The following is a 13,470-nucleotide window of genomic DNA, read 5'->3' as shown; positions in this document are numbered from 1 at the left end:
CATAATAATTTCTCCTGTCTCAGCCTTTAAGGGACCAACATTTACTTTTGCTACACTCTTCCTTTTTACATACTTGGAGAAGTTCTGTTTTTATATTTCTTGCTAGTTTTCCCTCATTCTATTTTTTCCCTTTTTGGTCATCCTTTGCTGGTTTCTGAAACACACTCAATCCTCAGGCTTACTACCATTCTTTGCAATATTATAAGCTCCATCTTTCAATCTAATACTGTCCTTAACTTCATTAGATAGCCACGGATGAATCACTTCCCGAGGAGTTTTTATATCTCAATGGAATGTATTTCTGTTGAGAATTATGAAATATTTCTTTAAATGCTAGCCACTGCTTATCTACCGCCATACCTTTTAATCTATTTTTCCAATCTACTTTAGCCAATTTGCACCTCATACCTATGTAATTGGCTTTAAGTGAAATCCTATCATATTACAATCACTCTGTCCCAGAGGATTCTTTACTATAAAAGGTTGCTAATTAACCCGGTTTCATTGCACAATACAAGATCTAAAATTGCCTGTTCTCTGGTTGGTTCTATGACTTCTTGCTCTAGGAAACTGTCCAGAATGTATTCCATGATCTCGTCCTCCAGATTACATTTGCCAATTTGATTTGCCCAGTCTATGAAGATTAAAGTCCCCACGATTATTGCAATACCTTTGTTACAAGCTCCTACTATTTATTGATATTCTGTCCAATGGTATAGCTACCATTAGGGAGCCTGCATAAAGGAGAATGCTTGCATTTATACTGTACCTGTGTTTGGATTTTATATGCATTTGCAGGCCATGACGAGTGGAAGCCCTGTGACCGCACTCCTCACACACAAATAGCTTCTCCCCCTGGTGTTTGGACAATTCGTGCAGGTGCAGGTCGTTGCGGGCGAGGAAACATTTGGAGCAAGCAGGACACTATGAACAAGAGACACACTACACGTTAATCGTTTTCTTATCCATCTTTTTGCCTTGTCGCTTCTCCTGGGAGGCGGCCGCTGACGCTGGTTACGGTTTCAGACACCCAGCGGGAGGCAGTGACCTACACTGGGTTACGGTTTCAGACACCGAGCGGGAGGCAGTGACCCACACTGGGTTACGGTTTCAGACACCGAGCGGGAGGCAGTGACCCACACTGGGTTACGGTTTCACAGACACTGAGCGGGAGGCAGTGACCCACACTGGGTTACGGTTTCACAGACACCGAGCGGGAGGCAGTGACCCACACTGGGTTACGGTTTCACAGACACCGAGCGGGAGGCAGTGACCCACACTGGGTTACGGTTTCAGACACCGAGCGGGAGGCAGTGACCCACACTGGGTTACGGTTTCACAGACACCGAGCGGGAGACAGTGACCCACACTGGGTTACGGTTTCAGACACTGAGCGGGAGGCAGTGACCCACACTGGGTTACGGTTTCAGACACCGAGCGGGAGGCAGTGACCCACACTGGGTTACGGTTTCACAGACACCGAGCGGGAGCAGTGACCCACACTGGGATACGGTTTCACAGACACCGAGCGGGAGGCAGTGACCCACACTGGGTTACGGTTTAAGACACCGAGCGAAGCAGTGACCCACACTGGGTTACGGTTTCAGACACCGAGTGAAGCGGTGACCCACACTGGGTTACGGTTTCACAGACACCGAGCGGGAGGCAGTGACTCACACTGGGTATCTATGGGATGTAGCGGTTAGAGGTTTGGCTACGGAACGGTCACTGGACTCCTGTATGTAGAGCTTTCAGATGTCGCAAAAATGGGAATATATTGTATTACAACTTGCGTTAGTTACTCACCGGGTAGGGTTTCGGGGCTCCATGTAATTTGATCATGTGAGTCTGCAGGTCTTTCTTCTGCATGAATTGCTGAGGACACGAGGGGCACTGAAAGGGTTAAAACAGAGAGAATCAACAGAATTGGGAGGGGCGAGCGGGAACCAAATCACAATTTCTGCAGATAAGACAATGCGAGGTTACTGCTCTCTCTGTTCTTTTGCTGTTCTATGACACACAGAAGTTGATATTTGCAGCACAGCGAGTTTTGTTGACGTTAATGCAGATGCTTTTACCACATCTGGCACCTAATGAGATGTGTGGCAGATATACACACTGTACACCTCCTGTACGTATGGTATACTGCTCATGGATTACACCTACATCGATTGTCTGCACTTATTCAACATTTTGCCACATTATTTTTTGGACTTTACATCACCTTTCAGTATGTTATGCCAAACCTTTTATAAAACTCTGGTTAGGCCCCAGCTGGAATATTATGGCCAATTCTGGGAACCCACACTTTAGGAAGGATGTCAAGACCTTGGAGAGGGTGCAGAGGAGATTTACTCGACTAGTACCTGATATGAGGGACTTCAGTTATGTGGAGAGACTGAAGAAGCTGGGTTTGTTCTCCTTAGAGCAGAGCCAGTTAAGAGGAGATTTGATAGAGATGTTTAAGATCTTGAAGGGTTTTGATAGAGAAATTGTTTAAAGCGGCAGAAGGAGCGGTAGCTAGAATACACCGGTTTAAGGTGATCGACAAAAGAACCAGAGGTGAGTTATGATGATCTGGAATGCACGGCCTGAAAGTGCGGTGGAAGCAGATTCAATAATAATTTTCAAGGGAATTGGATAAATACTTGAAAAGTAAAAATGTGCAGGGCTCTGGGGGAAGAGCAGGGGACGAGAGACCAACTGGATAGCTCTTTCAAAGAACTGGCACAGGCACGATGAGCCAAATGGTCTCCGTGCTGTATGATTCTATTTCCCAGTTTCTTTCCACCTTCATTCTCAGGGCGTTGGCTTTTGCTGCCCCCTAGTTTAACGGGCACCAACCAGCCAGCCACCTAACGGAGCCTCGACACCTGGTTCACTGTCAACACCTCCACAAAGAACGCAGGATAGGCACTAGGAATGGGAACCCTGGCTTATTTCCACCCTACCCTCCCTAGCCCTGGGGTGCTGAGGCCAATTGTAGCTCCAAAATGCCAACCCCAGCTGAGATTACTTAAATCAGTCCAAATCGGACAGTGCCACAGGACCTACCTTGAAGGGCATCTCGCCCGTGTGAGATACCAGGTGGTTTCTCAGCTCGCTCCGTCCTTTAAACGTCTCATTACACTCAGGACAAGTGTAAATCTGTGGGGAAAGAAGCATTTAAAACCGCGGTCAGAATTACACCAGTCTTCAGAGGGAAGAGGCTTAGTAGGCCTAAAGGCCTGTTCACATTGTGCTGACATGTAGTTAGACAGCACCTCTCAACAGAATAAAGTGCCCCCCACCACTCCCGTGGTGCTTCACACAGGACAGCACGGACATCAAGCAAGAGTGAAGAGTTGGGAGAGACGATGAGAGGTACAGTCCACAGTGCAGATTTTGAGGAGCTTTTTGAAGGTGGGAGGACAGGAGCAATGCAAGAGGGGGTCTGGAAGAAAGTTCTGAGAGAGTGAGGCCTAGGCAGTGGTGACTCCACTACTGATGTACGAGCAGCGAGGGACTACACAGGATGCCACAGTCTGAAGACTTTAGAGAATGAGCTAGGATGGAAGGCTAGAGGAGGGAAGGATGAGGCCATAAATAGCTTTATTAAAATACAGACTTGCATTTATGTAGTATCTTTCACAACCTCAGAACATCTCAAAGCACTTTAAAGTGAAAGAAGTACTTTTTCAAATGTAGTCACTGTTGTAATGTAGGAAACAAGGATAATTTGGGGGGAAAAGGGGGCTAGAGATGTCAGTGAGGACAGAACCAATGAGCAAGCTGTATTTTCTGGGCACACAAAGATATCACAGCTATAACTGCCCAGCTAAGACCAGCTGCACAAATACATATAAAAACAGTCAGAAATTGTGCGTTAGGCACTATATGTAGAGGGAAAACTAAAAGATGTAAAGTGATTAAACCAGGAGAGAGAAATAAAAAAAAGTGCACAAATACATATAATGGAGCCTCAGCAGCCGTTTTTAAAGTGTAAGCAGGTGTCAGCCTTTGGTTCAATTTGTAGCACTCTTGCCTCTGAGTCAGAACATTGTGGGTTCAACCCCCACTCCAGAGACTCGAGCTCATAATCTAGGCTTGCACTCCAGTGCTTCACTGGTTTTTCAAATCAGACGTCCTGTCTGCCCTCTCAGGTGGACGTAAAATAGCCCATGAGAAGGGAAGTTATCCCCAGTGTGTAGGGCAATATTTATTTCTCAACCAACATCACAAACAGATCATCAGGTCACTATCTCATTCCTGTTTCTGGGATCTTGCTGTGCTGAAATGCTGCCACATTTTTTTACATTACAACAGTGACCACACTTCAAAAAGTACTTCATTGTAAAGTGCTTTTGGGGCGTCCGGAGATTGTGAAAGGCACTATATAAATGCAAGCTTTTTCTTTAATCCTGCTTCCATTAATTTGCATGCATCTCAAGTAACGGTCAGAAATTGTGCTTTAGGCACTAAATGCAGAGGGAAAACTAAAAGATGTAAAGTGATTAAACCAGGTGAGAGAAATAAGTAAGTAAAACATTAGAGCTGAAAGACCGGCTAGGGTGTGTGGCCCAAATAAGCATTCTTTGCACAAATGCATGGAGTATAAGGAATAAATTGAATGAACTGCAGATGCAAATTCAAATTCAAATTGGAGGGTATGACATTGGAGCCATTACTGAGACATGGCTACAAGACGGTCAGGACTGGGAATGAAATATACCAGGTTATAAGGTCGACAGGAAAGATAGGGAAAATGGCAGAGGGGGAGGAGTAGCCTAATTGATTAAAGATGAAATCACTTCAATGAGAGAGGATATAACGAGAGGTAAGCAGGCAGTGGAGACTTTATGGGTAGAATTAAGAAATAGGAAAGGATTTAAGACTGTAGTGGGAGTTATGTTTCGGCCCCCTGGTAGCAGCTGGTGCTAGATTGTACAAATGCAGAGATTAGACAAGCGTGTTGTAAAGGCAAAGTGGTTTTAATGGGGGATTTTAACTTTCATATAGATTGGGATAAGCAGACTAGCACCTGTCAAAAAGGTAGTGTATTTCTTGTGTCCAGGATAGTTTCTACAACAATATATCCTAGCGGCAATAAGGAGGCAAGCCATATTAGATTTAGTAATGAGCCAGATTTAGTGAACAGCCTAACTGCGAGAACATTTACAACAATAGCGATCAAAACATGATCGAGTTCAACGTAGTGTTTGAAAGGGAGAAACGCGGAACAGCTACTAAGATTCTAGATTTGTGTAAGGCCGGCTTCAAAGGGATGAGACAGAGACTGTTCACAATAAATTGGGCAAATCTGTTCATGGGTAAAATGACAGACGATCAGTGGCAGATGTTCAAAAAATAATTTAATGTGATACAGAATCAGTTTATACCCTTGAGGGGCAAGAGCTCTATCTGCCAAAAAAAAGCCATGAACAACTAAAAAGAGGTAAGGAACAGCATAAAACTAAAAGAAAAAGCATGCAAAAATGAAAAAAATAGCACAGATCCTGGTGAATGGAAAAGATACAAAGAACAGCAAAGTGTCACAAAACAGATAGTAAGAGCTACAAAAAGACAGTATGAAAAGAAACTTGCAAGGGATATCAAAATCAACAATTTTTTTTTACAATTATATGAGGAAAAGGTAGTCAGTAGCAATGCTGGCCCCTTAAAAACAAAAAGTGGTGATATGGTCAATGATAATAAGGAAATGGCGGACCTGCTGAATAATTACAGTAGAGGAAGAGCATGCCAGAAATCCCAAGGAAACAAATTCTGAATCAGGGACAGAGACTCAATAAAATTAATGTAAGTTAAATAACAGTAATGAAGAAAATAATGGGACGAAAGAGTGACAAATCCCCAGGGCCAGATGATTTCCATCCCAGAATTTAAAGGAAGTATGCGAGCACATGGCAGATGCCCAACTATAATCTTCCAAAGTTCCCTCGATTCAGGGACCATTACTTCAGATTGGAAAACTGCACATGTCACTCCGCTATTTAAAAATGGTGAGAGGGGGAAACCAGAGAATTACAGACCAGTTAGCCGAACATTTGTTGTCGGGAAAATGCTAGAGTCTATAATTAAGGATAGGGTGACTGAACATCTCAATTTTCAGTTGATCAGAGAGAGCCAGCATGGATTTGGGAAAGGTCGGTCATGTCTGACAAACATGATTGAATTTTTTGAGGAGGTGACTAAAGTAGTGGACAGGGGAATGTCTATGGATGTTATTTATATGGACTTCCAGAAGGCATCTGATAATTAACAATCTCTTATGTGGGACTTTAAGAATGGAGGGCAAAGTATTGAACTGGTTAGGAAATTGGTTGAGCGGCAGGATACTGGGTAGGTACTCAAATTGGCAGGTGGTGACTACTAGTACGCAAGGATCAGTGCTGGGGTCTCAACTATTCAGAGTGTTTATTAACTACTTAAATGATGGCACAGAGAGTCATATATCCAAATTTGCAGATGACACAAAGATTGGTGGTACAATAGGCAGCGTAGCTGGAACCATAAAATTACAATGGGATTTCAACGGATTCGTAAATGGACAAAACTGTGACAAATGGATTTCGATTTAGGTAAATGTGAGGTCATCCCCTTTGGGCCTAAAAAGGACAGAACAGGGTACTTTCTAAATGGTGAAAGGCTAAACAAAGCAGAGGTTCAAAGAGACTTGGGGTCCAGGTACATAGATCATTAAAATATCACAAACAGGTGCAGAAAATAATCAAAAAGGCTAATGGGATCCTTTATATCTAGAGGACTAGAAATCAAGGGGGTAGAAGTTATGCTGCAGCTATACAAAACCCTGCTTAGACCACACCTGGAGCACTGAGCAGTTCTGGGCACCACACCTTATGAAGGATATGCAGGTGTATTGGCCTTGGAGGGAGTGTAGCCTAGGTTTACCAGAATGATACCCGAACTTCAAGGGTTAAGTTACGAGGAGAGATTACACAAATGAGGGTTGTATTCCCTAGAATTTAGAAGGTTATGGGTGATCTAATGGAGGTTTTCAAGATATTAAGGGGAACAGATAGGGTAGAGAGAAGCTATTTCTACTGGTTGGGGATTCTAGGACTAGCAGGCACAGTCTAAAAATTAGAGCCAGTGCTTTCAGGAGTGAAATTAGGAAACACTTCTACACACAAAGGTAGATGTTTCCAACTCTCTTCAGCAAACAGCAATTGATACGAGATCAATTGTTAATTTTAGATTGGAAATTAATATCTGTTAACCAATGATTTTAAGGGATATGGGCCAAAGGTGGGTATAAGGAGTTAGGTTGCAGATCAGCCGTGATCTCATTGAATGGCGGAGCAGGCTCGAGGGGCTGAATGGCCTATGTTCCTCTGATAATAATAGATCTTTGCGTTTGGATTTAGGATTCATCCGCCTATTAAGCAATAGCACTTTCCAGGTCCACATAATTCAAACAAACTAGCAAAACAGGAAATATAAGTACAACTTCATGGCCAAACTGGTCCCAGAAATGGGTTGATGTTGAAACTTGCCAGCATTGACACCCTTAATTTGATGAACAAAGTCACCCAAAAAAACAATTTAAAAAAAGTGATTAGAAACCTAATTTTCGTACCACGCCTGTTCTGGTCATGCAGTTCCTGGCCTCATGTTTAAGCAGGTTTTCTTTCCTGAAGTAACACTTTCCACACTTGCTGCATTTAAACGGTTTCTCTCCCGTATGTCTCCTGATGGCAAAACAATCAAGTTAGGAACACATTCGTTTGTACAAGAATTACCTCGGCATTAAATAAATCTCAGCACCAGGGACACAAGCAGAAAATACACAAGCAGGTTAGTCAGCAACTTTAAAGACAGATTAATGTTTTGGGTGTTCCAATAAAAGCTCTCCCTCCGAAACAAACTTATTTTCTCTCTCATTTGCTGACTGCTCCATATTTCCAGCAAGTTCTGTTTTTATTTTAGACATTCGGCATTTATGGAGGAGGGGTTGGGAAAGAAGGGAAAGGGAAGAACAGTTTAGGAGCTGTGCAGTTCTCGTCACATTTAACTAACAAGAGAAGTTAAAGATAGTATTAGAACAAAGGAAGAGGCTTCTAATGTTACCAAAAAGAGAAGTAAGCCTGAAGATTGGGAGGATTTTAGAAGTCAGCAAAGGAGGATCAAGAAATTGATCAAGAAAGGGAAATTAGAATATGAGAGTAAACTAGCGAGAGACATAAAAACTGACTGTAAAAGCTTCTATAGGGCATGTAAAAAGAAAAAGATTAGCAAATGTAAATGTGATTTCCTTACAGGCTGAGACAGGAGAAATTATAGAAACATAGAAAATAGGTGCAGGAGTAGGCCATTCAGCCCTTCTAGCCTGCACCGCCATTCAATGAGTTCATGGCTGAACATGAAACTTCAGTACCCCCTTCCTGCATTCTCGCCATACCCCTTGATCCCCCGAGTAGTAAGGACTTCATCTAACTCCCTTTTGAATATATTTAGTGAATTGGCCTCAACTACTTTCTGTGGTAGAGAATTCCACAGGTTCACCACTCTCTGGGTGAAGAAGTTTCTCCTCATCTTGGTCCTAAATGGCTTACCCCTTATCCTTAGACTGTGACCCCTGGTTCTGGACTTCCCCAACATTGGGAACATTCTTCCTGCATCCAACCTGTCCAAACCCGTCAGAATTTTAAACGTTTCTATGAGGTCCCCTCTCATTCTTCTGAACTCCAGTGAATACAAGCTCACTTGATCCAGTCTTTCTTGATAGGTCAGTCCCACCATCCTGGGAATCAGTCTGGTGAATCTTCACTGCACTCCCTCAATAGCAAGAATGTCCTTCCTCAAGTTAGGAGACCAAAACTGTACACAATACTCCAGGTGTGGCCTCACCAAGGCCCTGTACAACTGTAGCAACACCTCCCTGCCCCTGTACTCAAATCCCCTTGCTATGAAGGCCAACATGCCATTTGCTTTCTTAACCGCCTGCTGTACCTGCATGCCAACCTTCAATGACTGATGTACCACGACACCCAGGTCTCGTTGCACCTCCCCTTTTCCTAATCTGTCACCATTCAGATAATAGTCTGTCTCTCTGTTTTTACCACCAAAGTGGATAACCTCACATTTATCCACATTATACTTCATCTGCCACGCATTTGCCCACTCACCTAACCTATCCAAGTCACTCTGCAACCTCATAGCATCCTCCTCGCAGCTCACACTGCCACCCAACTTAGTGTCATCCGCAAATTTGGAGATACTACATTTAATCCCCTCGTCTAAATCATTAATGTACAATGTAAACAGAACCCTGCGGTACCCCACTAGTCACTGCCTGCCATTCTGAAAAGTACTCATTTACTCCTACTCTTTGCTTCCTGTCTGACAACCAGTTCTCAATCCACGTCAGCACACTACCCCCAATCCCATGTGCTCTAACTTTGCACATTAATCTCCTGTGTGGGACCTTGTCGAAAGCCTTCTGAAAGTCCAAATATACCACATCAACTGGTTCTCCTTTGTCCACTTTACTGGAAACATCCTCAAAAAAATTCCAGAAGATTTGTCAAGCATGATTTCCCTTTCACAAATCCATGCTGACTTAGACCTATCATGTCACCATTTTCCAAATGCGCTGCTATGACATCCTTAATAATTGATTCCATCATTTTACCCACTACTGAGGTCAGGCTGAGCGGTCTATAATTCCCTTCTTTCTCTCTCCCTCCTATTTTAAAAAGTGGGGTTACATTGGCTACCCTCCACTCGATAGGAACTGATCCAGAGTCAATGGAATGTTGGAAAATGACTGTCAATGCATCCGCTATTTCCAAGGCCACCTCCTTAAGTATTCTGGGATGCAGTCCATCAGGCCCTGGGGATTTATCGGCCTTCAATCCCATCAATTTCCCCAACACAATTTCCCGACTAATAAAGATTTCCCTCAGTTCCTCCTCCTTACTAGACCCTCTGACCCCTTTTATATCCGGAAGGTTGTTTGTGTCCTCCTTAGTGAATACTGAACCAAAGTACTTGTTCAATTGGTCTGCCTTTTCTTTGTTCCCTGTTATGACTTCCCCTGATTCTGACTGCAGGGGACCTACGTTTGTCTTTACTAACCTTTTTCTCTTTACATATCTATAGAAACTTTTGCAATCCGCCTTAATGTTCCCTGCAAGCTTCTTCTCGTACTCCATTTTCCCTGCCCTAATCAAACCCTTTGTCCTCCTCTGCTGAGTTCTAAATTTCTCCCAGTCCCCAGGTTCGCTGCTATTTCTGGCCAATTTGTATGCCACTTCCTTGGCTTTAATACTATCCCTGATTTCCCTAGATAACCACGGTTGAGCCACCTTCCCTTTTTTATTTTTATGCCAGACAGGAATGTACAATTGTTGTAGTTCATCCATGCGGTCTCTAAATGTCTGCCATTGCCCATCCACAGTCAACCCCTTAAGTATCATTCGCCAATCCATCCCAGCCAATTCACGCCTCATACCTTCAAAGTTACCCTTCTTTAAGTTCTGGACCATGGTCTCTGAATTAACGGTTTCATTCTCCATCCTAATGCAGAATTCCACCATATTATGGTCACTCTTCCCCAAGGTGCCTCGCACAATGAGATTGCTAATTAATCCTCTCTCATTACACAACACCCAGTCTAAGATGGCCTCCCCCCTAGTTGGTTCCTCGACATATTGGTCTAGAAAACCATCCTTTATGCACTCCAGGAAATCCTCCTCCACCGTATTGCTTCCAGTTTGGCTAGCCCAATCTATGTGCATATTAAAGTCACCCATTATAACTGCTGCACCTTTATTGCATGCACTCCTAATTTCCTGTTTGATGCCCTCCCCAACATCACTACTACTGTTTGGAGGTCTGTACACAAGTCCCACTAACGTTTTTTGCCCTTTAGTGTTCTGCAGCTCTACCCATATAGATTCCACATCATCCAAGCTAATGTCTTTCCTAACTATTGCATTAATCTCCTCTTTAACCAGCAATGCTATCCCACCTCCTTTTCCTTTTATTCTATCCTTCCTGAATGTTGAATACCCCTGGATGTTGAGTTCCCAGCCCTGATCATCCTGGAGCCATGTCTCCGTAATCCCAACCACATCACATTTGTTAACATCTATTTGCACAGTTAATTCATCCACCTTATTGCGGATACTCCTTGCATTAAGACACAAAGCCTTCAGGCTTGTTTTTTTAACACACTTTGTCCTTTTAGAATTTTGTTGTACAATGGCCCTTTTTGTTCTTTGCCTTGGGTTTCTCTGCCCTCCACTTTTCTTCATCTCCTTTCTATCATTTGCTTTTGCCTCCTTTTTGTCTCCCTCTGTCTCCCTGCATAGGTTCCCATCCCCCTGCCATATTAGTTTAACTCCTCCCCAACAGCACTAGCAAACACTCCTCCTAGGACATTGGTTCCGGTCCTGCCCAGGTGCAGACCGTCCAGTTTGTACTGGTCCCACCTCCCCCAGAACCAGTTCCAATGCCCCAGGAATTTGAATCCCTCCCTGCTGCACCACTGCTCACGTATTCATCTGCGCTATCCTGCGATTCCTACTCTGACTAGCACGTGGCACTGGTAGCAATCCCGAGATTACTACTTTTGAGGTCCTACTTTTTAATTATATTGGAGAATAAGGAAATGGCAGAGAAATTAAATAAATACTTTGTGTTTGTCTTCATGGAAGTTAATGCAAAACACTTCCCAGGAATAGTAGAGAACCAAGGGTCTAGCGAGAATGAGGAACTAAAAGAAATTAGTATTAGTAAAAAAAATACTGGAGAAATGATTGGGACTGAAAGCTGATAAATCCCTTGGACCTGGTGACCTACATCCTAGGGTTTTGAAAGAGGTGGCTATAGAGATAATGGATGCTTTGGTTGTCATCTTCCAAAATTCCATATTGTAGAATGGTTCCCACAGATTGGAAGGTAGCAAATGTAACCCCCGGCTATTTAAGACAGGAAGGAGAGAGAAAATGGGGAACTACAGACCAGTTAGCCTGACATCAGTAGTAGGGAAGATACTAGACTCTATTATTAAGATGCAGTAACAGGGCACTTAGAAAATAATAGGATTGGGCAGAGTCAACATGGATTTGTGAAAGGGAAATCATGTTTGACAGATCTGTTTCTGAGGTTGTAACTAGCAGAGTAGATAAGTGGGATGTGGTGTATTTGGATTTTCAGAAGACATTCAATAATAAGATGCCACACAAAAGGTTAACAGAATTAGGGCTCATGGGATTGGGGGGCAATGTACTCGCATGGATTGAGGATTGGTTAAAGGACAGAAAACAGAGTAGGAATAAACGGGTCATTTTTGGGTTGGCAGACTGTAACTAGTGGGGTACCGCAAGGATCAGAGCTTGAGCCCCAGCTATTCACAATCTATATCAATGATTTGAATGAGGGGACCAAATGTAATATATCCAAGTTTGCTGATACAAAGCTAGGTGGGAATGTAAGTTGTGAGGAGAGACTTCAAGGGGCTATAGACAGGTAACTGGGCAAGATCATCGCAAATGGAATATAATGTGTAGAAATGTGAAGTTATCCACTTTGGTAGGAAAAATAGAAAAGCAGAGTATTTTTTAAATGGAGAGAGGCTGGGAAATGTTGATGTTCAGAGGGACCTGGGTGTTCTTGTACACATCACTGAAAGTTAACATGCAGGTGCAGCAAGCAATTAGAAAAGCAAATGGTATATTGGCCTTTATTACAAGAGGATATGATGATGATAGTAAAGACTAACATATAGCTCCACCTAGTGGACTACTGTGTTAATGCAGCGATTGATGTTTATACAGGTCACCTGACCAAGTTCCTGAGTTGAAGCCATCTTGAGTGTATGTGCTTCAGTGATGTTGTAGAGAAGATACCACAAAGATGTCCTAATGCAATTGTATAGGGCTCTGGTGAGACCACACCTGGAGTATTGTGTACAGTTTTGGTCTCCTTACCCAAGGAAGGATATACTTGCCATAGAGAGAATGCAACAAAGGTTTATCAGACTGATTCCTGGGATGGGGGAGGATTGTCCTATGAGGAGAGATTGAGTAGACTAGGCCTATATTCTCTATAGAGTTTATAAGAATGAGAGGTGATCTCACTAAAACATACAAAATTCTTACAGGGCTTGACAGGGTAGATGCAGGGAGGATATTTCCCCTGGCTGGAGAGTCTAGAACCAGGGGTCACAGTCTCAGAATAAGGGGTTGGCCATTTTGGACAAACGAGAAATTTCTTCTCTCAGACGATGGTGACTCTTTGGAATTGTCTACCCCAAAAGGCTGTGGAGGTTCAGTCGTCAAGTGTATTCAAGACGGAGATCGATAGCTTTTTGGATAGTAAGAGAATCAAGGGATATGGGGATAGTGCAGAAAAGTGGAGTTGAGGTAGAAGATCAGCCAAGAGAATATAGGCCTAGTCTACTCAATCTCTCCTCATAGGACAATTCCCCCCCCCCCCCCCCCC

The 13,470-nt window shown here is 43.3% G+C and overlaps 1 protein-coding gene across 5 annotated transcripts in view; it reads right to left on the bottom strand.

Moving 5' to 3' along the window:
• LOC139228914 (telomere zinc finger-associated protein-like) overlaps positions 1 to 13,470 on the bottom strand; it is a 40,343-nt gene that overhangs the window by 7,713 nt on the left and 19,160 nt on the right. For 4 of the 5 annotated variants that reach the window (XM_070860427.1, XM_070860426.1, XM_070860428.1 and 1 more), the window contains exons 3-6: positions 7,598 to 7,709; positions 3,055 to 3,147; positions 1,807 to 1,893; positions 770 to 924 (exon numbers count right to left, since the gene is read on the bottom strand). In XM_070860427.1, the coding sequence (XP_070716528.1) occupies positions 770 to 924; positions 1,807 to 1,893; positions 3,055 to 3,147; positions 7,598 to 7,709 (447 nt within the window). The remainder of the gene's footprint in view (positions 1 to 769; positions 925 to 1,806; positions 1,894 to 3,054; positions 3,148 to 7,597; positions 7,710 to 13,470) is intronic. The other variant, XM_070860429.1, reaches the window with a different exon arrangement.

The sequence above is a fragment of the Pristiophorus japonicus genome, chromosome 18 (assembly GCF_044704955.1).
Source record: "Pristiophorus japonicus isolate sPriJap1 chromosome 18, sPriJap1.hap1, whole genome shotgun sequence".
Lineage (NCBI taxonomy): Eukaryota > Metazoa > Chordata > Chondrichthyes > Pristiophoridae > Pristiophorus > Pristiophorus japonicus.
The sequence above is the reverse complement of the archived record's forward strand: the minus strand, read 5'-3'. Positions and strand labels throughout refer to the sequence as shown.